This window comes from Petaurus breviceps, unplaced genomic scaffold (assembly GCF_028583685.1).
Source record: "Petaurus breviceps papuanus isolate PSGF00001 unplaced genomic scaffold, PetGlider_PUasm1.0 90696, whole genome shotgun sequence".
In the NCBI taxonomy this organism is placed as follows: domain Eukaryota; kingdom Metazoa; phylum Chordata; class Mammalia; order Diprotodontia; family Petauridae; genus Petaurus; species Petaurus breviceps.
Window position 1 is genome coordinate 1981445 of NW_027187314.1, and position 23715 is coordinate 2005159.

Consider the following 23715-nt stretch of genomic DNA (forward strand, 5'->3'; position numbering starts at 1 on the left):
TCATCAGTATCTTTTTTTTTTTTTTAAAGCAATCGGGGTTAAGTAACTTGCTCAAGGTTACACAGCCAGTTATTTCTGGGTGTGGTGCTAAGTATCAGAGCCCGGATTTGATCCCAGGTCATCCCGGATTTGATCACAGGTCATCCCGACTCTGGGGCCGGTGCTCTTACTCGCTGAGCCACCTGGCCGCCCCTTGTCATCAGTATCCTTGAGGGCCTCCAAGCATATGAGCAGTGATGCTGTATGATTCTTTCAGAGTTATATAAGAATCTGAAGGAGCAGTGCAATGCTGTTCTTGATTCCAATCCCAGACTATCTGTACATGAGTGGTAGGATCTCATTTGAGAATAATGAGTTGCTTTTGGTCCCTTTCCTTTCCTCATAACTAGCCTGAGTTTTCTTCCCCCCCTCTCCCATGGTGGCATGCAATCCGATATAGGTTCTACAGATACTTTCACATTAAACATTAGTCAAATTGTAAAGAAGAATTACAACCAATGGAATAAATGAGAAAGAAGGAGCAAAACAAAACAGAGAGAGAGCAAGTAGTTTGCTTCACTCTACATTCATATTCTGTAGTTCTTTCTCTGGGTGTGGATAGTCCTTTCCGTTATGAGGCTTTTGGAGTTGTCTTATAACCGTGCATTGCTGAGAGGAGCCCGGTCTATCAAAGTTAGTCATCACAGTTATGATGTGTCTGTAATTGTGTATAAAATTTTGCTTTAACTTTTAACACCTATTTTAACTTTACTGTAGAGTAGTATGTTCTCCCTCTGTTCTTATCTCTTGGCTCAGTGCTCTGTGGCTTCCCACCTCCCCCCTGCCTCCACCTCCCAAAACAAACAGAACACCCTCCAAATGAAAGCAGGATAATGTGCCACTGTTGCTGTTGCTACCACTGGGCTGTTGCCACCACCTCTGGAGGAATGCTTTGCCCTGCTACCCTCACCTGCCCCTGTCTGTCTTCCATCTGCACTTGGGTGCTGCGCATCTGTCCCCTGCCCTCACATGTTCTTGAATTGTATTCTGGCCCTCACCTTCCATGGGTACTTGATTCCCTTCCTGCCTCCCTCTTTCCCCTGAAATTTGTGGTTGACTGTGGATAATTGAAACTATGGAAAGTGAAATCTGGGATTGGAGGGGATTGCTGTATTGTTTCTCCCTCTGTGTTACCCAGAAAAATCCACAGAGTGGAAGTTGTGTGCTTGTCTGCCGGAGTATATGCTATAACAGAAGGCTGTATGACGTAGAAGTGGCATCATATGAATTGGTGCAGTATTTCCTTAGATAGGTTAAAATGCCAGTAACCACTGTAGAAAAATAATTGCTCACAATGGTTTACTTTGTTCTTGCAGATGGCATTGGCTATGTAGAGGATGGCCGGGAGATTTTTGATGAGGAGCTTGACGATGATGCCTTTGATGTCAGTAAGAAAGGTAAGAATATATAATTTTCAAGAGCATGTTATTGGTTGGTTAGAAGAGTTGTTCAGAGTCTGAGATGACTTAGTATATGATATTCTAAAATAGTTGGCTTGTCACAGCTTTCTTTGTGGACAAAGGATCTTTTAAAGTATACATTAAAAAAATTTTTTTTTTGGTAGATAGTCTCTTATTGACATTGCCCAAATATCTCTCAGATATTTATCAGTATTCCTCCCAGAGAACTATCTCATAAAACAGAATATTTTTTAGAAAGAAAAAAAGAAAGAAAAAGAGGAATAAAAGAAAAAAATCAGTAAAAATCTTAGTGATAGTCTTAAATTATTTGCAATGTTTATGCTGATGAACCTCCTACTTCTACAGAAGAGTGAGAGGCAGTGTCTTAGGTCTTTTCTATGGGGCTGACCTTGTTCTTTTTAATTCTGCAAGGTTCTCTTTGAATTATTTTGATATTATTGGTATTTCCATTTGTATGGTTGTCATTGTATATGTTATTTTCATGACTGCTTACTTTGCTCTGCATCAGTTCATGAAAGTCTTTGTGTGCTTCTCTGTATCCATCATATTCATCATTTCTTATAACTTAGTGACATTGCATTACATTCCTGTGCCATAGTTTGTTTAGCCATTCCCCAGTTGATGAGCATCTACTTTATTTCCAGCTTTTTTCTACCTCATAAAGTGCTACTACACACACACACACACACATATTGGTACATAAGGGGACTTTTTCTTATCAGTGACCTACTTGGGGTGTGTGCCTATAAAGGCTATTGAAATTTATTTTATTTTGTATAGGAAACTTAAAGATTCACAAAATCATTTAATCAAAAAGCATTGAGCACCTACTGTGTGCCAAATACCATGCTGAATTCTCGTGATTTGATCTTAAATCTAGCTGTAGGAGGCAACGTGGACACATATATAAAAAATAGATGGCAAAGTATAAGATAATTTTTTGGGAAGGCACGAACAGCCAGGGTAAGCAGCAAAGGCTTCAGGTAGGAGGTGGTCAGGTAGTTAGGTACTTAGGGATTCTAAGAGCTAAGACATTCCAGGGTATGGGAGATAGGCCATGCAAAGCCATGTAGAGGGAACAGAGTGCATGAGGAAAAGTAAGACTACAAGTTGACCTGAATTAGTGTGTGTTTGAGGGAGAGTAATTGTATGATAAGCTGGAAAGGTAGGTTTGGGCTGAATTATGAAGGGTAGAAGGTAAAAAGCGTGTAAGTGCCTACTCTGTGCCAGGCGCTAAGTGCTTTTAGAATTATTATCTCATTTTAAAGACCTTAAAGTCAAATAGAGGTGTTTCCCTTTTATTCTAAAGAAGGCAATAGGAACTATTGGAGTTTATTGAGGTAGCAGAGTGACATGGGTAGAACTCCATTTTGGCAGTGTCACGTCTGCCGCTGACTAGGATGATGGCATGGAATTGAGGGAGGCTTGACACCAGGAGACCAATTAGGAGCCTAGTACAATAGTCTTGGTGAGGGGGAATGAGAACCTGGGTTAGTGTGGTGGCAATGTGAGCGGGAGAAAAAGCAACAAAAGTTAAGAGATAATTTGGAAGTATCAGTATTATGGGGGAAAAAAATTGCTTTTAAAACTTCTTTTTTGTATCCAAAGCCTGTAGTTTTCATATTTTGTGGATGTTTTGAGTGTTAAGACAGCAGTACTTCAAGACTAAGCATATTTGCATTGAAGCTTGGCCTCAGAACACATATTGGCCATGTGACGTGGAGCAAGTCATTGTTTAACTTCATAGTATTCTAGTCAGTTGTCTGAGTTGCACACCAGCATTTGTAGAGGGAGTTTCCTCAGCTAGGAGGTCTCTATTATCCACATTCCTTAGTTGTTTGTGAGATAATATGTGTATGATACTAATATTTTTTAATTATACTTGAACCGATTGAAGTGCATGGTTTTTAGCCACGTGGCACCCTGGATTAAATTCCAGTTTGGTGTTAAAAAGATGACTTTTTGCCATCACGAAAGATTATTGAAAGTATTATGCTTTCTCAAGTGCAGTCCTGATGTGCAGGTATTGTACTGGTGGCCTAATGTAGTAAAAGAGCCAGATGAAGGAGGGAAACCTCCATTGTCCCAGAGGAGTCCTCTATTGAGTAGTTACAGGAAGATGTAGACAGTACTTGAACGGGATGAGCAAGCAGCTAATAGGCATTTAGTAACTTTTTTTACTTCAGTGAGAAGGTGTAGAAGAGTTACGATCTCTATCAGGGGAGACAGTGTGAACAGTAAGACAAAGACAGGATTTAGAAAACATGAGTAACTGGCTAGTTTTATTGAAATTGAGAGTTGTATTTATGGAAATCCTAAAGTAATTGTTTTTTCTTGGATCTAAATCCTTTGTTAAAAAAAATTATTTTAGTGAAGAAGTCTCATTTATCAGGTTGAGAGTGTCTTGATGATCTTTAGCACTAGAATGACCAGGCATATGAATTGATGCAAAAATATTATAATTGCTTTGAAATAAAAGTTTTCATCCTTCAGTTTCTGTTTTCTTGCCCTGTGAATAAAAAAAAAGGTGCAGTAGGGCAACTTTAAATTCTGGTCCTTCTAGTATGAACACAAACAAGCTTTTTTTTATTCCTAAAATGAAATGATTTAAACAACCTTCCCTTATAATTTGATCTAATATCCAACCAAAAGTAGCTTAGACTCTAGAGCTGGAAAGCACCTTAATAATCTAGTTTAACCTTCCTACTTTACACATGTGGAAACTGAGGCTTAGGGAGGTAAGGCCAGACTCTCTCCCTAATTCCAAGGATTCTTTTATCAGGAATTTTTAAAGAAAATGTCTAACTCAGTTTTATTTGGTGATAATCAAGATTCTTTCCTTTCGTTTCTTCTTAAAGAGAGTGCATGAAATGGTATGATTTTTTATACTGAGCCCTTCCAAAAAGGTATCTTCAACTCTTGGTGCACAGAAAGCAGGTGGTGAGATCTTTAATTTACCACTTTAGATTATTTGAGGAGGCAAGCAGACATTACTAATGACTTAATATTCTGGCAGGAAAAGGTGATAAAGCATTCAAAGACAAGAAGAACGTAAGGAAGGCTGCAGTATCGAAGCCAAATAATATCAAGTCAATGTTTATGGCAAGTGCTGGAAAGAAAACTGCAGATGTGAGTTTCATTTCTTCCCTTTCTGTTTTTTACATTCAAAGGTGAATTAAGTAGTCATTTTGATGCCCTTTTGAATACTGTCACCATAATTTCCCAAGTACTGCCTCCCTCACCTCAGTGGTTTCCTCTCGTTTATCAGAGAAGCATAGTTAAGCGGCTGAGCATGACCTCGTCTGACAGCGTTTACATCCTTTTGCATCTCTTGTCCCCATCTTCTCTACCTAGGTGAGGGAGTTCTCTTTTGTTATTTGTCATGTGAAATCAGTAGTGTCATTTAATTCACTTAATTGGAGTTTCACTGCCTTTTAGTGGTGTTTTCATTGGTAATCTTTGGGTATGTAAATCTACTGACTCAGCTTGATTCAGTCTTTACAAGTCTTCCCAAGTTTCTCTGAATTCCTTATACTTTTTCATTGTTTTTTTTCTTCTTCTGTTCCCTACTCCTCCCCTCCCCTGGCAACTTCTCTGTAATTTAATCTCAGTGGCCTGGGACATTAAGGGGTTAAGTGACTTGTTCATGGCCATAGGTAAGACTTGAATCAGATCTCCTTGACTAAAAAGGTCAGCCAGGTATTTGATATTCCATACTGCTTTTTTGTTGTTTCTTATGTTATAATAGTATTTTCTTTCATTTTTCAAATGCTTTATTAACTTCTGATTTACATCATTAATTTCCACCAGATTTTGAGTTACAGATTTTCTCCCCATTTTTCCCTTACCCACCACCCCAGAATAGCAGTGCCACAGGATATCCCCTCCTCCAATCTGCTCTCTCCCATATCTTCTCCCATATCCCCTTAGACTTTTCCAGTAGGGCATGATGGATCTCTGTGCCCCAGTGCCTGTATATCTTATTTCCCAATTACATGTAAGATAGTATTAATAATAGCATATATGTATATATAATTTTAAACATTTGATTTTAAAATTTTGTATCCCAGATTCATTCCCTTCCTCCCTTGTCATCCACCCTTACTGGGAAGATAAGCAGTTCAGTATAGGTTGTACATGTGTAGCCAATGCAAAACATTAACATAGTAGATATATTGTAAAAGACTGACTATATTTCCCTCCCTCCTATCCAGCACCCACTTGTTCTATTCTCTACTTTGATCCCATCCCTTTTCAAAAGTAGGTGCTTCCAACTTCCCTCCCCTCCAGCCTGCCCTCCCTTCCATTATCCCCCTTCTCATCCCCTTCCCCCTACTGTCCTATAGGGTGAGATACCCTATTTAGTGTGTATTTCATTTCCTCCCGGAGCCAAATTCAGTGAGAATAAGGTTGACCCATTCCCTTTTGCCTTCCTATTCTTCCCCTCCATTGTAACCATTTTCTCTTGTCTCTTTTATAAGAGATAGTTTACCCCATTCTGTCTCTCCCCATCTCCTCTTATTATATTCCTCTCACCTCTTAATTTCACCTTTTAAGTATCATCCCTTCCTATTAAATTGGTCCTGTGCCCTCTATCTATGTATACCTGTAAGCATATATACACACATTCACACACATATTTATACACCTGTATATCCTCCGATGTAGACATATATATTTCTATTCCCTTCAACTATTTTCATACTGAGAAAAGTTTCATCAATTACAATTATCGTTTTTCCACGTAGGAATGTTAATAGTTCAACTTTGATCAGTGGCTTATTTCTTTTCCCTGTTTACCTTCTCAAGGTTCTCTTGCTTCTTGTATCTGGATGTCAAATTTTCTGTTCAACTCTGGTTTTTTCATTAAGAATGCTTGAAAGTCCTCTATTCCACTGAATGATCATATTTTCCCCTGAAACATGATACTCAGTTTTGCTGGGTAGGTGATTCTTGGTTTTAATCCCAGCTCTTCTGCCCTCTGGAATATCCTATTCCAGGCCCTTCGATCCCTCAGTGTAGGAGCTGCCAGATCCTGTGTTATCTTGATTGTGTTTCTACAATATTCAAATTGTTTCTTCTTGGCTGCTTGTAATATTCTCTCCTTTATCTGGGAATTCCAGAACCTGGCTATAATATTCCTAGGAGTTTTCTTTTTGGGATCTTGTTCAGGAGGTGATCTGTGCATTCTTTCAATCTGTATTTTGCCTTCTGGTTCTAAAACATTAGGGCAATTTTCCTTGAATTTCTTGGAGGATGATTTCTAGGTTCTTTCTTTGATCATGGCTTTTAGGTAGTCCAATAAATTTAAAATTTTCTCTTCTGGATCTATTTTCCAGGTCAGTGATTTTTCCCATGAAATATTTCACATTGCCTTCTTTCATTTATTTGGATCTGTTTAACATCATCTTGATTTCTCTTAAAGTCACTAGCATCCCTTTGCTCCAATCTAAATCCAAGGGAAAGATTCTCCTCATTGATCTTTTGAGATTCTTTTTCCATCTGGTAAATTCACCTTTTCAAGGCATTCTTCTCCTCATTGCCTTTTTGAGCCTCTTTTGCCAATTGAGTCAGTCTGTTTTTTAAAGTATGATTTTCCTTAGGCTGTTGACTCTCATTTTGTAATTTTCTTGCATTGTTCTCATTTCTCTTCCCAGTTTTTCCTCCACTTCTCTTATCTGCTTCTTAAGGTCCTCTATGGCCTGTAACCAGCTCGTATTTTCCTTTGAAGCTTTTGGTGCAGGAGTTCTGACTTCACTGTCTTCCTCCTATTCCATGCTTTGCTCCTTTTTGTCCCCAAAATAGGAGTCTAATGTTGGAGTCTTCTAATTGTTTTGCTTCCTTTGGCTGGTCATGTCACCCCTCAGTCACTTGACCCCTGGGCTTTTTGCCACAGTAGGATTCTGCCACCAGATAGGGGAGCTTTTGTCCCAAACACTGGGGTTTTCTCAGCTGCTGGAGGTATTAGTTGTGTGCCTTCTCTGAGGCCTCCACATGCCCTGGCAAGCTGGTCACACACCCCTGGCCCTCCACCCTAGACTGCAATCCAGATCCAAGCAGGTTAAAGCAAGAGCAATTACCCCTCAGACTGGTCACTTGGTCCCCCTCCACTCTGCAGGCCAGGAGCTGAAGCTGCAACGTGGCTTCTCGCCCTGGGATCAAAAGCTGACACACTCCCAACTAATGGTCCCAAAGTCCATACTACACTGACCTCTCTCTTTGTCCTTAGCATCTGTGTGTTGATGAATCTGGAAACGGCCACAGCTACTGGTGATCTGGAGTCCCTCCAGCTGGGGGGCTGGTCAGGCCCAGGTTAAAAGCTCCGGCTCTTGGGGGTCTGGGCTTGGCTCCCAGAGCACTGTGCTGGCCGATTCCTTCCCCTGTCAGGCTGTCCTCAGCAGGAGGTTAGCTTCTCTGTGTCATTTTGTGGGTTCTGCAGCTCTAAAATTTGTTTAGAGTCCCCTTTTACATGGATTGGGGAAGGTGGAAGCTGGAGCTCCATGGAGGTCCTGCTTCTACTCCGCCATCTTGACTCCGCCCCGTTATAATAGTATTTTATGTTATCCATATCCCATTATTTACTGAACCATTCCACAATGAATGGATGAACATCTACTTTGTTTCCAGTTAGTCGCTATAACCAATAGTGCTGCCATGAATGTTTTGGTAACCTTCCATCTTTGATGTCCCAGGATACATGTATATTAGTAAGATTGCTGGGTTGAAGGGTGTGAGCACTTTTATTGACTTTCTCACCACAATTCCAAATTGTTTTCTATATTATTTGAACCAATGAATTAAAAATTCTATTAGGCTGATAGGTATTCAGTAAAAATTTATTGAATGAACAAGGTTTTCGTCAATTTATTAAGCTAGCAAATTGGGCCTGAATATTCAGAATTCCTATTCTTGTAGGCATCATTGCAGTCAAGATTGTGGAGATCTATTGGGTTTAGATGAACTCACTATACAGTATGAAGTTTCAGGTGTGACAGGGTCATCCAGATGCACATATACTCTAGACAGCTTGTGCTCCTAGAATGGGAATGAAACATCAAGTTGAGATGTATAGAACTGGATTCTCATTTATGCAGGTGATCATCGAAATGGAGAAAGTGGGTCAGTTGTTAATAGGAAAGGATCAGGCAGCCAAGCACTAAGCTGTCCCATGCTCACTTCACTGAGGATTGATTACTAGGCATGCAGATAAGGCTTTCTCCTGTACCACTTTTCTGGCTTTGACTCTATTCCTTGTGCACAGAATATAACCCTTTTCTGAGAACAGAAAACTATCATCTTTTGGTTTTGTTTTCCAGAAAGTTGTTGACTTGTCAAAGGATGATTTGCTAGGGGACATTCTTCAGGATCTTAATGCTTCGGTAAGTTATTTTTGTTGACTAGTGAGGAAGAGGTTCAATAATAGTAATAAATACTTAAAAAAAAAATTTCCCTTTGCCTGGGTCTGTGATTTCAGGGATGGAGAGAACTCACTTTGAGGAAACCTCTCCGAGTACAGGTCAGCAGCTGCTCTGCAACTTAGAGTCTTAGAGAGTTATCTGGGGCCCTGAGAAGTTAATGACTTGCCCAGGATGACACAGCTAATCTGTGTCAGAGGTGGATGTGAACCCACATCTTCCTAGCTGCTCTGTCCATTATATCTCACATCTCTTGTCTTTTTAAAAAGATTAAAAAAACACCCCACCCTTCAGTTGAATCACCTACCTATGCCATGTTAGGTGAGTAGTTTTCAGCAGTTACCAGCTATATGATTATGTAGTTTGATGTGTGTGGGTGTATATTCAGATATATTCAAGAGTCTGTTCTGTAAAAGTATATATCCTTTGTATTCAGTAGCTATAGTATATCTTGTTCCTTAAATAGGTTGAATCCTGTCAGTCTGAAACACTTTCAACCATGAACTGCTGGCTTTCCCTGGGCTCAGGTGGGGAGTGATTGAGAAGTCAATTGCAAATGCTTGGAATCGACAACACAACTCCCAAGGACTAAGTCCTTGTTCTGAAGTCAAATCCCTTTCATCTGAATGGCTAGTGATCGAAATCACTAGCACCTTCATGTCTCCACTCAATTCTGTGCTGTCTTCTTAAACTCAGTGTCCTGGAAAGACAGATGGAAAGAGTGTTTAATTTTTAAGAGAAATAATTGGTATGGGGTGGATTTGATGTCTGTTTCGGTTTTCTAGTGGCACTATGGTTCTGTTGCTATAGTAACCACTTTGCATGAGCCTATATGTTGTATGGGGGGAGGAGAGACAGAAAAAAAGCATTATTTGTTGGACTTCATTGGGTGAAGGAACGTACTTTTTTTGTCTTGTGATAAGCCAAGCATGGCAATGAGTCTGTCTTACCCTTTCTTTCAGACACCTCAGATAACTCCACCACCTGTAATGACGCTAAAGAAGAAAAGACCCACTGGAGCTTCACTGAATCCTTTTTCTGTGCAGATACCCAAGGTAAAAAAGTGTGTCTCAAATAGATTCATATCTGTTTTTTTTCTACAAGAGGGAAATGCCTCTTTATTTATTATTTTCTCCTGGTCTGTAGAGTTATTGCCTTTTGATTTTTTTATTTTCAATATTGCTCCCTCTTCATTATATTGTTCCCTGTACATCAGAAGCATGTTCATGAGCATGCCTCTTTCTTGCACATTTTGTGATACCCTACATTTGTAGATAAGTACTATATTTAAGTTACATTGACCCTGGTACTGAAAGATGAGAAAATTTTTATTCCTATACACCATTGTATTTCTGTGTGTGTACTTGACTGAAATGACAATGAAGCAACTATAGTCACATATTGTAAATAGGAAAGGTTCTCTTTTATTTTACCAGTGTCTGGTAGGTTAGGAGAGTCTGTTGGTGTGGTCATGGGGCCTAGATATAAGATTTTTTTTCCTTAATATTTTTAGACAACTCCTTTGGGGAAAAATAATGCTTCTGTTCCAAGAAAGGAATCTCCTATGACTCCTGTTCATCTTAAAAGTGCTGATTACATGGCCAATCCTGGTGGTATAAAGCAGAAGCACAAGGATGTTGAAGAGACGCAAAGTGTGGAAGCAAATTGTGATCCTGTGGAGGTGCAACAGGAAGATGCTTCTGAAGGTATTATGCTGATTGTTTAAATTGTAAAGAATTGAAAAACTTGCATTTTGGATCACGAGGAAGCTTTTAAAAAATCCAATTCACATATTCATTTTGAAGTGAAAATGTAGTTTTGCAAGATGTATGATGATATTTCTGTTCCTGCTGACATGTTGGTATCCATAGCTGCCATATGTGATTATCACAACACGAGTGTTTGATGCTTCTAGGAGAAGAGACGATGAAAGAGGAGGAGGAACAGAAGGAGGAAAAAGGTTTGATGGATTTTGAAGATGGAGACTTTGATGAACCCATGGAAGATGAGGAAGCTGACATTCTCCCCAAAGTTATCAAGACTCAGGAAGAAGGGAAGGAACAGAAGCAAAGTGTGGAGCCGGTGTTGTCACATTTGTAAGAACTGCTGGTTAAGAATAAACTTGATCTGTTATATTCAGCTCTAATCATTCTCTTTCAAATAGAATTTATATGTTTCTCATGTGATTTCTGCAGAGACAGTTTTCTCTCAGATGTTTCTTGTTGGGACAAAATGGATCAGGAAGATGAAAGCAGTTTACAAACCCAAGACATCCAAGTAGATTCAAATCGACTTCCGTTGGCAAAAGGGACAGATGGTGATCAGGTCTTTCTGTTTTATTGGCTGGATGCTTATGAAGATCAGTATAATCAACCAGGTAATTATGTTTATACTCTTATTGTCCTGGGAAAGAGCTTTCTCTAGAAATGCCATTTGATGATTGTAACTAATACAAATATATTGGTAGTGGGAAAACATCACTTTATTTAGGTTTGCAAAGAAACTCACTGTCAGTCCTCTATCGTATGTACTTTTGGAAGGGAGCAGAAGCATGAAAATCCCCCCAAAAAAGTTGATTCAGAGATAGTTTTTATTTGGTGTTCACATTTGTTTTTGTTTAGAGAAAAATTATAATCTTAAAAGTCAGTGAAACACTCAGACATGCAAAATAAGAGGTCAAATCTTATCCAAAATCTTTAGCCTTTAGGAACATAGAACTAAATGAATTAACAAATAAACCAAGAAAATACTTCTGTTTTCTGTTGCCTTCTGGATCTGTTTGAAATTCAGCTACCACTGGCTCTGTTTTCCTCCCCTTTTTCTTTCTTTTAAAAGTATAGTTGTAGTTGATGGGTATAATTCCATTTCTACTAATTTCACTCTGCATCACTTCATACTATTCTTTCCATATTTCTTTGTATGCTTCATATTTATTATGACACCATAATGTTTTATTACATTAATATACACTATTTTAATCAGCAATTTTCAACTGTTGGATATTTAGGTTGTTTCTGTTTTTTTATTTGCTATCACAAATACAGCAGTTATGGAATGTATTTTCATATATACTTTGTGTGTAAAACAGTGTTTAGGATTTCACTTTAGGTGAAATAAGGAAGACATAATATGAAATCCAAATTCCAAAAGAGCTGGGAAGCTGTCCCAATTCCCTTATTTTGTCCTTCTTTTATTTACAGAATCATGGGTTTTATGGCTAGAATGGAATGTAGAGATAATTTAGTCTAACATTCTTTTCTTCCTCTCATTTTACACCTATGTAAACTGAGGCCCAGGTTAGTGTAAATAATTTAAGGACATAACTATATAGTATGTAGCCAAATGGGGATTCGAACCCCAGTTCTGTGACTCTAAGTCTTTTACCAGGTGAATATACAGCTTTTTCCTTTCCCTATAATCTGTTTTGAAAATGAATATTCCCTGGTTTCTGAGACTAGTAAAAACTATCAGTTAAGAGCTGCCTTCTCTCAGATGTATCAAGGACAAAGAAGGTACTTCAGTGTTTGGGTTTCAAACCTTAGGTTTCTTTGAAAGCTGTATACAAAATAGAAGGAATATCAACAAAGCAAGTAATTGAACAGAATAAAGGTTTAAGTCTTACAGTTATCTGCAAAAGTGCTGGCTATTATTGGAAAAAACTGGTAAGAAAAGGTATTAATGTTCTTTGGCTTATATATAGAAACTCCTGAGAACCACTGGAGTAACAAACTGATGTTTATTAATTTCTTTGATAAAGAATAGACTAACTTTATAAGTAAATATTCACCCAATTTACCTATGGAAGATAAATTTTTGTCAGGGGAAGAAAAAGAATACTGTTCTCATTTCTTTTATTTCCTCTAAACTTCCAGTTGAAGATGAACTGGTAACAACTGTTGACTAAGACTTTAGTAAATGAGTTCTCTGTATGTATGTACTCATATGTATATGTGTATGTATTCTAAGCAATAAATAGGATGGTAATTGCTGTTATTGGGTCTGAGACTTGAAAGCATGTATTAGTAGTGATTTTTGGAAGATGGTTAGAGAAGAGTTAAGCACAGGGGTGGGTTAATTGAAGTCTGTACTGTTCCCAGGAAAATAGGCCTTCTTCTTTTTTTTTTTTTTTAAAGCAGTTGGGGTTAAGTAACTTGCTCAAGTTTATATGGCCAGATGTTTCTGGGTGGGTGCTAAGTGTCTGAGCCCAGGATTCGATCTCCAGGTCATCCTGACACTGGAGCCGGTGTTCTTACTCATTGTGCTACCTGGCCACCCCTAAATAGGCCTTCTTGAATAGTCCACTTAATTAATTAATGGTCACTGACAAGGTTTGAGTTTGTGAAACTCAAGTAAAAAATATTTTTTCTTTTCCCAGGTAGAACTGTGACTGCTATTTCTACTTCTTGCATCTTTTATCACAAAATAGTATGCTATTTGGGAGTGCCAGGTAGGGCCACGGAAAGAGTCAGGAGATAAAGATTTGAGCCCTAGCTATATCACATGACTGCCATGTGACTTGGGGAAAAATCAGTTTATTTCTCTGGGCTGTAGTTCCCTCATCGTTAGAGTGAAAAGACTGGACTAGAAGATTTCCAAATTCTTTTCCAGCTCTAATAATTTATGAATTTCTTTAGGGGCACAAAGGTATGGAATGACAGGTTTTAGAGATTCAGATTGTAACTAAGTAGAAAAATGTTGTATAACAATTAGCTCGTCATGTTCGGTAATTATTGCCGAAATCTCAGATCTAATTTTCCCAAAAAGTCTTTGATAGTATTCAAGAGCAAAAATAAAATAATGCCATTTGAGCCATTTAGAGGGATTTTTTCAAAGGGGAAAATATTCTTTTTTTTTTTTTTTCTGATGCTAGTCTATTGACCAGATATTTCCAGATTAGAAATTGTAGACCTGCTTGGAATGTTAGAAATTATCTAGTCCATTTCTACCATTTTACAGATGAGGAAAACAATCTTAGAGAGATGAAGCTGACTTGCCTAGGTTTATATAGGTGTTAGGTGGGTCATCTGTAATCAGAACAACATAGATTAAGTGCCTCTGGGGGCTTTGCTAGCTGCTAGAGGAGACAGTCTTTCACCATGAATCATGATCTCTGCTGTCAAGAAGCGTATAGTTCAGTAGAGGGTAAGACAATATAGGTCATAGTTAATACACAGTATTTAGGTGCCTTTGAGTGGTAGAAATCTGTTAGATTTGCTTTTTTTTTTTTTTTGGAGGGCAGTTGGGGTTAAATAACTTACCCAAGGTCACATGGCTAGTTTTTTGTGTTAAGTATCTGAGGCCGGATTTGAACTCAGGTCTTGATTCCAGGGCCAGTGCTCTATTCACTGTGCCACCTAGCCACCCGAAAACTGTTAGATTTGTATGTTAGGTCTGAAAAGAAAATGACATCAAGTAGGGAGAACGCGTAAGGGATGGATGTGGAGGAGGATCAAGATAGATGGACATGGTAGAGGAGGTGGCATTTGGATTGGATTGGATAGGACTGAGTTCAACAGATAAAGATGAAGAAAAAGGACATTGTAGGTATTGGGAGCTGCCTGAACAAAAGTGTGGCAGTGTGAGAGATGAGGGCATTTTGGGGGTGGTGGTGAAGTTCCTTTTTCCTGGAGTGCTTAAAAAGGATTAGTGTGAAACAAAGCAAATGAGGCATAGTGAGAAAGTAAAGTGAAGCCAGATTGTGGAGGACCCTGAATCTGGGGAGAGGAGTTTATGTGTTATTCATGAATGAGGAGCTGCTCAATATTTTTTAGTATAGAAGAATGATGTGGCCAGATCTCTTCCCAAGAAAGATTATTTTAGCAAAAGTATGAAGGCTGAATTGGAGGTTGGACACAGTAGAGGCAGGAAGACAGGATTGGCTTGTAGTTCTGTGCTTTCTTTCTTACATTCTGCTGGTTCTTAGTTTGTCTTCTGCAGTTGTATATCTTTCTTCATGACTCTGATGACAAGGGGTTAAATAAGAGATTGCTTCAGAATTTTTTTTTTCCTCTTTAATCTCAGGGGATTGAACAGCTTCATCATGATAGCAGGTAATGATCACTTGGTGAAATCAATGCCACTAATAGAAAATAACTACTCCAAAAGACCCTGCTATTGTTTCTCAGTCTCTTAGAGCTTCTAAGTAAGTCAGTGGTTGCTGAATACTACATAATTATGAAAAGATTTTTACTCTTTGCATATGGGAAGATATCCTGTCTTCATTATGACTATTTCAAGGTTGAATAATCCTGACTGCACCTGGTTTCAGCGAGTAACTTTGGGGGGAATATTCTCTTTGTTTACCATGATCTTTTTGTGGCAAATGAGGCATAAACAGTGTCAAATGCTTTGCGTGAAGTGTGATATTAGTTTGACTGTAAAATGAGCTGTTTCAATTTTTGAAGCTAGTTGTAGGGATTTTATTTTCCTTTGCTAGGAATTTTTTCTTGTTTTTTTAAACTGTTGTGAAATGAAACTTCATTTTTCTCAGCTACCTCATACTTTATCATCTCTTTCCTTCCCAATTATTTGCTTTCTCCCACCTCCTTACCACTTTTTCCCCTGAACTTTTTTCTTTTTTAAAGCATTCGGGGTTAAGTAACTTGCTCAAGGTTACACGGCCAGTTATTTCTGGGTGTGGTGCTGAGTATCTGAGCCCGGATTTAATCCAGGTCATCCCGACACTGGAGCTGGTGCTCTTACTCGCTGAGCCACCTGGCCGCCCCTAAGCAATTGGGGTTAAGTAACTTGCTCAAGGTTACACGGCCAGGTGTTTCTGGGTGGGTGCTAAGTGTCTGAGCCCGGGATTAGATCTCCAGGTCTTCTCAACACTGGAGCCAGTGCTCTTACTCGCTGTGCTACATGGCCGCCCCTCCCCTGAACTTTTAATTGACTGCAGAAACTATCTGAAGGTTTTAGTCCTAAAAACCTTTCTTTAAAAAAAATTGAATATTATACTAAAACTTAACATGAACACAACCAACTAAACTTGCTTAGTAATTATTTACATCTGAATGAATGCATTTGAGTACATTAATAGCATAACATTTTTTTAGTCAGCACTTTTAAACCTCCACTTGCTTGCTTGCCCATTTATTTTCATTCACTTTTCCTCTTGTGTGGTTATGGTTACCATGTATTCCCTTCACTTTTGTTTTCCCCTCTCTTTGCAATATTTCATAAAATTTTTTCAAATTTCTTTGTATTCCCCTATACTTTTTTGGTTTTAAATTTATGATAGCATTTTATTTTATTAACGTAATATAGCTTTTTTTTCCTTAACTATTCCCGTTATTGGACATTTTAGTTGCTTCCAATATTTTGGTAGTAACATGCGATGTCACTGTGAAAAATCTTGGAACAGATACATTTTTTTTTTGCTTATGATAACATTTTTGGGGTATATTCCCAACAGTGGAATTATTACTGGTTTTTTAACCATTCTGTACATGAAATATAAGTATTCCTAGCTTTTCCACAGTTTCCTTCAGTGATCATTGTTAAATATACAGTATTTTCTATATTTTAGGAAATTTTGGAATAATTCTTCCTACTTTTTTTGAGAAGCAGTGTGTTCACATGTGCCACAGCTCATTTTGTACCACAAATAGGTTTACTTGATAAGTTTCCAGTATCACTTCTGTTTGAATTATTCAGAGGGTCTGGGAGCTTGCAGAGAGATACTCTTTGAAGTTGACAGATGACTCTTCAGAGTCTGCTTGTCTTTGAAATTTTTTCTGAGCAATGATGCGGCACCTGGGATGGGCGTTGTTACTTTTAGCGCATAATATATGTTATTTAGGGACTCGAAGCTGTGTCTCTCAAAGCAGGGAGGTGTGTGACTTGTCAAAAAATATGCTGCTGGGTTAGTTACTGAACTGTCTCTAAAGCTAAATTAATAGAAGAGAAAATAAGCGTTGTAAAAAGGTACCTTTTTGGTAACTGGTTAGTTAAGTCTTTACTATTCCACAGGGTGGGTGTGGGTAGACATTGGAAATAAACCTATTATAAATTGCTAATGATTACATATGATAAAATTATTGCATGGTTTGGGGTATATCATGAAGCAAATTATCCTCTCTTGAAAATTAAAATTTGTGTCATTAAAAAAAAAAATTAGTGTTAACCAGGCCTTAACACAGTTAGATGTTGATCCCATATCTATACTACTCACAGAGAGGTTCTACTGTGTGCCTACATTTTCACAGAGTAAATTTAAGTAGGATTAGTTGTAATACACTTAACTCTTTTAAAAATTTTCCTTTATTATTGTGAACTTGATTAACATCAAAAACATATATTTTTCCTTTTTGTTTCCTGTCCTTTCAGGTGTGGTATTTCTGTTTGGCAAAGTTTGGATTGAGTCGGCAGAGACTCATGTAAGCTGTTGTGTCATGGTAAAAAACATCGAGCGGACCCTATATCTCCTGCCCCGTGAAGAGGTGAGCTAATTCTTAATTGGCTTTTTCTTTTTCTTATTTTTAGTATTTGTGTATTCTAGCATTCTACACTTCCAGAATTCCTTCTTGCAATCTTTACTCTTCCTGTAGTAGCATCATAGTGCCATGGAACAAAATACTGCCCTGGGAGGTAGGAAGCCCTGAGTTACAGTCTAGGCTCTAGCTATGTGATCTTGGGCAAATCATTTAATCGCTTTGGCCCTCAGTTTCCTCATCTGCAAAATGACAGTTCAGCTACCTGATCTCTGAGGTTATTTCTAGTTATTTGGCTATATGAGCTGCCTCCTTACTCCCAGGTTCTTACTTTATGTATAACTTAGGGAACCATTCAGGAGTTGCTAATTCTATATTAGATGAACTCTATAACCCTGGTGTTTCTTTTCTTTCTTGTTCTTAATAATGAGTGTTGTGTTTAGTACTGCCATATCACTGGTTTCAGTATAATAAAGTGACAAAAATTTGCCATGTTTTGTTAGTCACTCTGATGGATGGTTTGGTGGTGAAGTTGGGAAAAGCTAATAATGTAATAAGATATCTGTATTTCACTTTTAATTCAATTATAATGTCTCTTTTCCTCCGTTTTCTTAGGTAATTGAGAGTTCAGAATGTACCATGTAAGAGACATAGCTTGTTATTAGGCCCAGCTACCATGACTTAGCTCCTACCAACAAATGTCTCTCACTTCATTTAAAGAAAAAGTCCTTCATTTGCTCTTCCTGTAGTGTGAAGAATAAAATTGTACTCTCCATCTGTAATTCTCTAGAACCCTCTAGGGTTCGTTACTTGGAGTTTCTGAGTATATTTTTAAAATATTTTATAACTATTTTGGCATAATTGATTTCTTTTGCAATCCTATGTGTTTTATCTTATGCATTTAAAAACATTCTGAGAAGGGGACCATATTGGACTGCCAGAGGGGTCCGTGACACAAAAATGGTTAAGATTTGCTGCTGTAGAGGACTTCTTTGTGTAGGTTCATTGCAGGCTTCATTCTATGGATGGAAGAGTAAGCTATGATTCATAATTAATGAGTCATTCGTTGTTTTCCTCAAAATTCTATTCAGATGCCACCTTCTACATGAAGCCTTACTGAACACCCCAGCTATTAACCCCCACTCCCATTTATCCTGTGTTTATCTTGTATATATTTTTGCATATACTTCTTCATATACATGTATTCTTTGATTGTTAACTCCTTGAGCAGAGATTGTTTCATTTTTGTCCTTGTGCTTAGCACGGTTCCTGGGACATATTATGTGCTTACTGAATGTTTTTTGATTGGATGATTATCTCTCAGGTATCTGAGCATCAGGAAGAGCAAATGTGAGAGGATGTTAGACTAGATCATTTCTAAGTTCCTTTTAGGGTCATCCCATGATTAATGCAGTTGATAAGAGCAGTCAGAGGTTTTTGTAGACTTGGATTTATCTGCCAAGCTGTTACCTAAATAACTAAATGGGAAAGAATGAAAGAATTAATCTTGAAACTTGGATCTTGGTGGTTGAAAGTTTTGTATACTTTTTTCTTTTTCTTTTTCCTTTGGGGGAGAATAGCAAATAGATCTAATTACTGGAGAAAAGAAGGGGATTCCAGTTACAATGAAAGATGTTTATCAAGAATTTGATGAAAAGACTGCAACAAAATATAAGATCATGAAGTTCAAGTCCAGGGTTTGTATTTGGTCGTGGATTTTTTCAGTTGTATTTATGATTCATTCATTTATTCAGCAGATATTTTGTATAATATGTACTCTTCTATTTCAAGTTCTTTTTGGTAGAAGAAAGTATATAGGTATACCATTTTGGAGACTTGCAAAAATACTGTTTTTAATCCTCTTGTCTTCATCCTTCTTATGTATCTGAAAAACAAGAGGCAAGATGACTTGGCAAAGTAAACCAGTTATCTTTTGCCTTTTTCTGGAATAGCCAAGTCTTTGCTTTCTTTTTTTATAATCTCACATTGGTGGTTTACTAAATTGATGACTATCCAGACTTAGAATAGGTATTATGCTTAAGAAATAGGTCACGAGGTAAAATTCCCCAAAGAATATAAAAATGTTCTGTTAGAATGCTATAGATTTCTTTACAGAATTCATCCACTAGTCCTTGAGTTGATACTCATAAGTACCACCTCTGGAATTATTGTCTAGTCATCACAGTGGCCATTGATAATAGTGTACAGGATATGATTAAATGCTAAAATAAAGTTAGGTTGAAAAGCTTTCAGCTAATTAAACTTGAAAATATATGTTTGACAGAATTTTTACCTTCATAGGAGAATAGGTATTTAAAATCATATAGTAGCAGATAATTTAATTCATTTTTACATTTTAATAAATTTTAATTTAAAAAAAAATACATGATGTGGTGGAAAAATAAATGCTGAATTTGAAGTTATAGAAGACCTGGATTTGAATCTATTAGTGTGTCCTTGGACAAGTACTATGACCTCACAGTTTTACTTATCTGTAAAATGAGAGTGTAGATATATAGTGCTGGGGGCAGCTAGGTGGCGCAGTGAGTAAAGTGCTGGCCCTGGAATCAGGAGGACCCTAGTTTGGTTCCAGCCTCAGACTCTTAATACCCACACACACACACACAAAAACTAGCTGTGTAACCTTAGGCAAGTTACTTAACCCCAATTGCCTTTCAAAAAAGGCAAAAAAAAAAAAAAGATATAGTGCTGGCCTTGGACCCAGGAATTCCCGGGTTCAGATCTCATTCTCAGACACCTAACTCTTTGACCTTGAACAAGTAATGTAATTTCTCTGTACTTTGGACAACTCCCTAAAGAACTTATCTACTAAGCACTTAGATGGAGTTTGCTTTTTTGTTGATGGAGAGAGTTCCCACATCAGGATTTTCCAAGACTGATAAGATCATAGATCTTTTTGTCATTTGAGCAAAAGTAGTGGGTTACCTCAAATAATATCTGAGGCCACTTCTAGTTATAAATCCTATGAACATATTTTAAAAAATATTTGTTAAATTTGTGGTGGCCATTGCAAAACCATTTAGCATTTTTTTTGTTCATGGAAAATCCCTTCTATGTTTTAGGATGTAGGAAAGAACGGTACTAACTTTTTTGATTTGTGCTCTCCTAGATTGCTAACAATATTAATTAGTCTGTTTGGGAAAATACTTTATGGACACCTCCTTATTGTTTTGTCTATTGTATTCAGAAAGTTGAAAAGAACTATGCTTTTGAAATCCCGGATGTTCCAGAAAAATCAGAATACTTGGAAGTTAGGTACTCGGTGAGTAAATAAAGATATTTTCTTCTGATAGAAAATAACATTTTTCTCCTTTCCTAGCTTTGCAATTTCAAATGACTTTCATTTAATTGTTTTCTCAGAAAGGTCATAGTTCACTGAAGTAAACTTCTTTGTAAATAATAATGAAAATTGATAAAGTTAATTTAATTACACAGACTGCTAAGCTTCCTTTCTCTACTTCCTAAGCTACATCTTCATATTAATAAGATAAAATTATAAGCAACCCCCCTCCCCAACCATACACATCAATAAATATGAGTATAATATTGAGTAGATTTAGAGGCCTTTTTGTAGCTAAATGTCTTTAATCTGTCTTAAGTGTCCAAAAGGTGAGAGGTGAGCTGCGGCAATTATAAAATCTGTGTGTAATTTTATTAACTTTTGTTTGATTATTTCTTTAAGGCTGAACTACCACAACTTCCTCAAGATTTGAAAGGAGAGACATTTTCTCATGTATTTGGAACCAATACATCTAGTTTGGAGCTCTTCTTGATGAACAGGAAGATCAAAGGCCCTTGTTGGCTGGAAATAAAAAATCCACGTAAGGAATAATTTTTATACAAAATCCAAAGTAGATTTATTTCAGAAGGACAATTATACAGATCCACTCAGTGCAGCACACGCGCGTGTGGGTGTGTGTGTGTCTGTGTGTGTGTGTGTATGTGTGTTTGAGGTTTTTTTTTTGATGAAGCAGCTTTTGTTTAAAGCACATTGACAAAAAATTGGTCCCTGTAATCTTATGGCATTTTAAGAGTGAAGTAAGTATAGATTAGATTGTTTCAAGGAGATCTGTTGAAACACACTGTCCATTTCATGATTACTATTTATTTTATTATTTGGAGAAGTCAACAGACATACTCCAGTGTCTATTATATTTAAACATTTTTAGAAGTGTGTAAATCTTTGATTTTGTTATGTAATTTTTAGGCTTCTTTTAAACTTTTTTAAAGAACCCAAACTTGATTCACTTTCTTTTTTTTTTTTTTTAAAGCAATAGGGGTTAAGTAACTTGCTTAAGGTTACACGGCCAGTTATTTCTGGGTGTTGTGCTAAGTATCTAAGCCCGAATTTGATCCAGGTCATCCCAACACTGGAGCCGGTGCTCTTACTTGCTGAGCCACCTGGCCGCCCCTTTGATTTACTTTCTTAGCAAAATAGAGAGTCCAGAAGCAAAATAGGTCATTGGGCCTGATAGGAACTTTAAAGGTTAATTAGTTGATGAAATTAATTAATTCAAAGGTTAAAGATTAAAGGTTAACCAGGATTTGTATAATTTTAAACCATGCTAGGCAGTTAAGAATCTTTGAAGGTACCTCAATTATATATTGCTTATTTTCAGCCTTCCAAGATTAACTTAGTATATATATCACAAGGAATTTTTGCAGGTAAACTCCTTTTGAAATGACAAGTTTATAAAAGTCTAAATTGTAAAAAGACAAATGTCTGAAATTTATAGTTGAAGGAATTGGAAACTTCAAATGCATTTCCCCTAGTAGTATTTTTCTTCATTAGGGAGTTCAAAATGTAGATAATAATTATCATTGAATACTTCAGTGATATTTCTGCCATTTTGGTCTATTGGTGTAGTAAAATCATTTGATTATGATGGTATTTAGTGTTCTGTGGATGGTTGGTCAATCAGCAGTTAGTGAATAAACATGTTGTGAGCATCTGCTATGTGCTTAGCATGGTGCTGCAAGATGGTTGGCAAATTATAAATAGTAGTTAATCTTTAGAACAACTGGGTGCCAGAAGATATGACTATTTTGAGTGTTGATAACTGTGAATGAGACTTTATCCTTTTTGAAAGTTATGCATATTAGAAGATAGGGTTGAAAAATAATTTACCACTGATCCACTCTGATGAGGATGGTTTTTCTTCTGTAAATAGCTATTGTTTTTTTTTTTAATCCATTCTTTCCTAGAGCTCTTGAATCAACCAATCAGTTGGTGTAAAGTGGAGGCAATGGCTTTAAAACCAGACTTGGTGAACGTTGTTAAAGATATTGCTCCCCCTCCCCTTGTTATCATGTCATTCAGCTTGAAGACTATGCAGAATGCAAAGACTCATCAGAATGAGGTGAATAAATAGCATGGAGTAGGTTTTATACTTTATTAGAGACATGATAGTAATTGGAATTGTGGAAATTTTCAGCAAGCGTTTCCTTTTTGGGAAGGAAATGGGGGTCTAGGTCAGTGTTTCTGAACTTGTATATGGAGCCTATATTGACTTTTGGTAGGCATGGGAATATTCTTTTAAAATGATAGCTTTTGGAAAGAAAATCATTTTGCTTTGAGATGTAGCATTAAAAAAAATATACTAATGAATTGGTTTGCTTTTAGGTAGACATTAACATGGTTATTATGAATACAAAGAGTAGCCAGCCAGATATTGGGATAAAGTATAGGTAGGAAAAAGCTAACAGTTATCAATTCAGGTGCACTACAATGTGATCTTTTGAAAAATAGTTTCCCTGGTTGTGGTTTTCGGTTACAGGTTATTGCTTTGGCAGCTTTGATCCATCACAGTTTTCCTTTGGATAAAGCAGCACCTCAGCCTCCTTTTCAGTCACACTTCTGTGGTAAGTATTTATTTGACTGATTTGTTAAGATTTGATTTTCAACTTCCCTTTTTTTCCACTCAGGTTGTAGCAACAGGAATCTAGATTAAAAAAAAAAAGATCTGTTCTGCTTCAGTTGCTGAGCATTGTGATAGAAGTTCATTCAATGGTGAAAACTGACAAAGTTTTGTTGTACTGTTTTTTGGAAGTAATGTTTATAGTCTGAGATTACTTTTCTTGTGAAGAATCATGTCCTAATGAATCATTCCATTATATTATGAGCTCCTTGCAGACAGGGACTCATTACATCATCTTTGTATCTTTAATGTGCAAAGGTACATGGAAGGTACCTATAAATATTTACCAAATTGGATTGAACCATTGCATTGGAACCATTTTAAATCCCAAGGTTACTTATATCCAAAAGGACCAAGGAAAGTAAATCCAGGAAGAAACATAGAAAGAAACAGGTGCTGAAGAGTAAAAATGATCATTTGTGTAGCAGGTGGGAGAGGAAATATAAATTTAAATTATAGTTTGATTGTG

General features: G+C 37.1%; 1 protein-coding gene across 1 annotated transcript in view; it reads left to right on the forward strand.

Moving 5' to 3' along the window:
• Window positions 1-23715, forward strand: part of POLA1 (DNA polymerase alpha 1, catalytic subunit) — a 344356-nt gene that overhangs the window by 10079 nt on the left and 310562 nt on the right. The window contains exons 4-16 of the mRNA XM_069065646.1: window positions 1356-1436; window positions 4477-4589; window positions 8777-8839; window positions 9838-9930; window positions 10389-10581; window positions 10791-10971; window positions 11071-11252; window positions 17204-17316; window positions 18888-19004; window positions 20516-20590; window positions 21011-21149; window positions 22534-22688; window positions 23106-23190. Of these exons, the coding sequence (XP_068921747.1) occupies window positions 1356-1436; window positions 4477-4589; window positions 8777-8839; window positions 9838-9930; window positions 10389-10581; window positions 10791-10971; window positions 11071-11252; window positions 17204-17316; window positions 18888-19004; window positions 20516-20590; window positions 21011-21149; window positions 22534-22688; window positions 23106-23190 (1590 nt within the window). The remainder of the gene's footprint in view (window positions 1-1355; window positions 1437-4476; window positions 4590-8776; window positions 8840-9837; window positions 9931-10388; window positions 10582-10790; window positions 10972-11070; window positions 11253-17203; window positions 17317-18887; window positions 19005-20515; window positions 20591-21010; window positions 21150-22533; window positions 22689-23105; window positions 23191-23715) is intronic.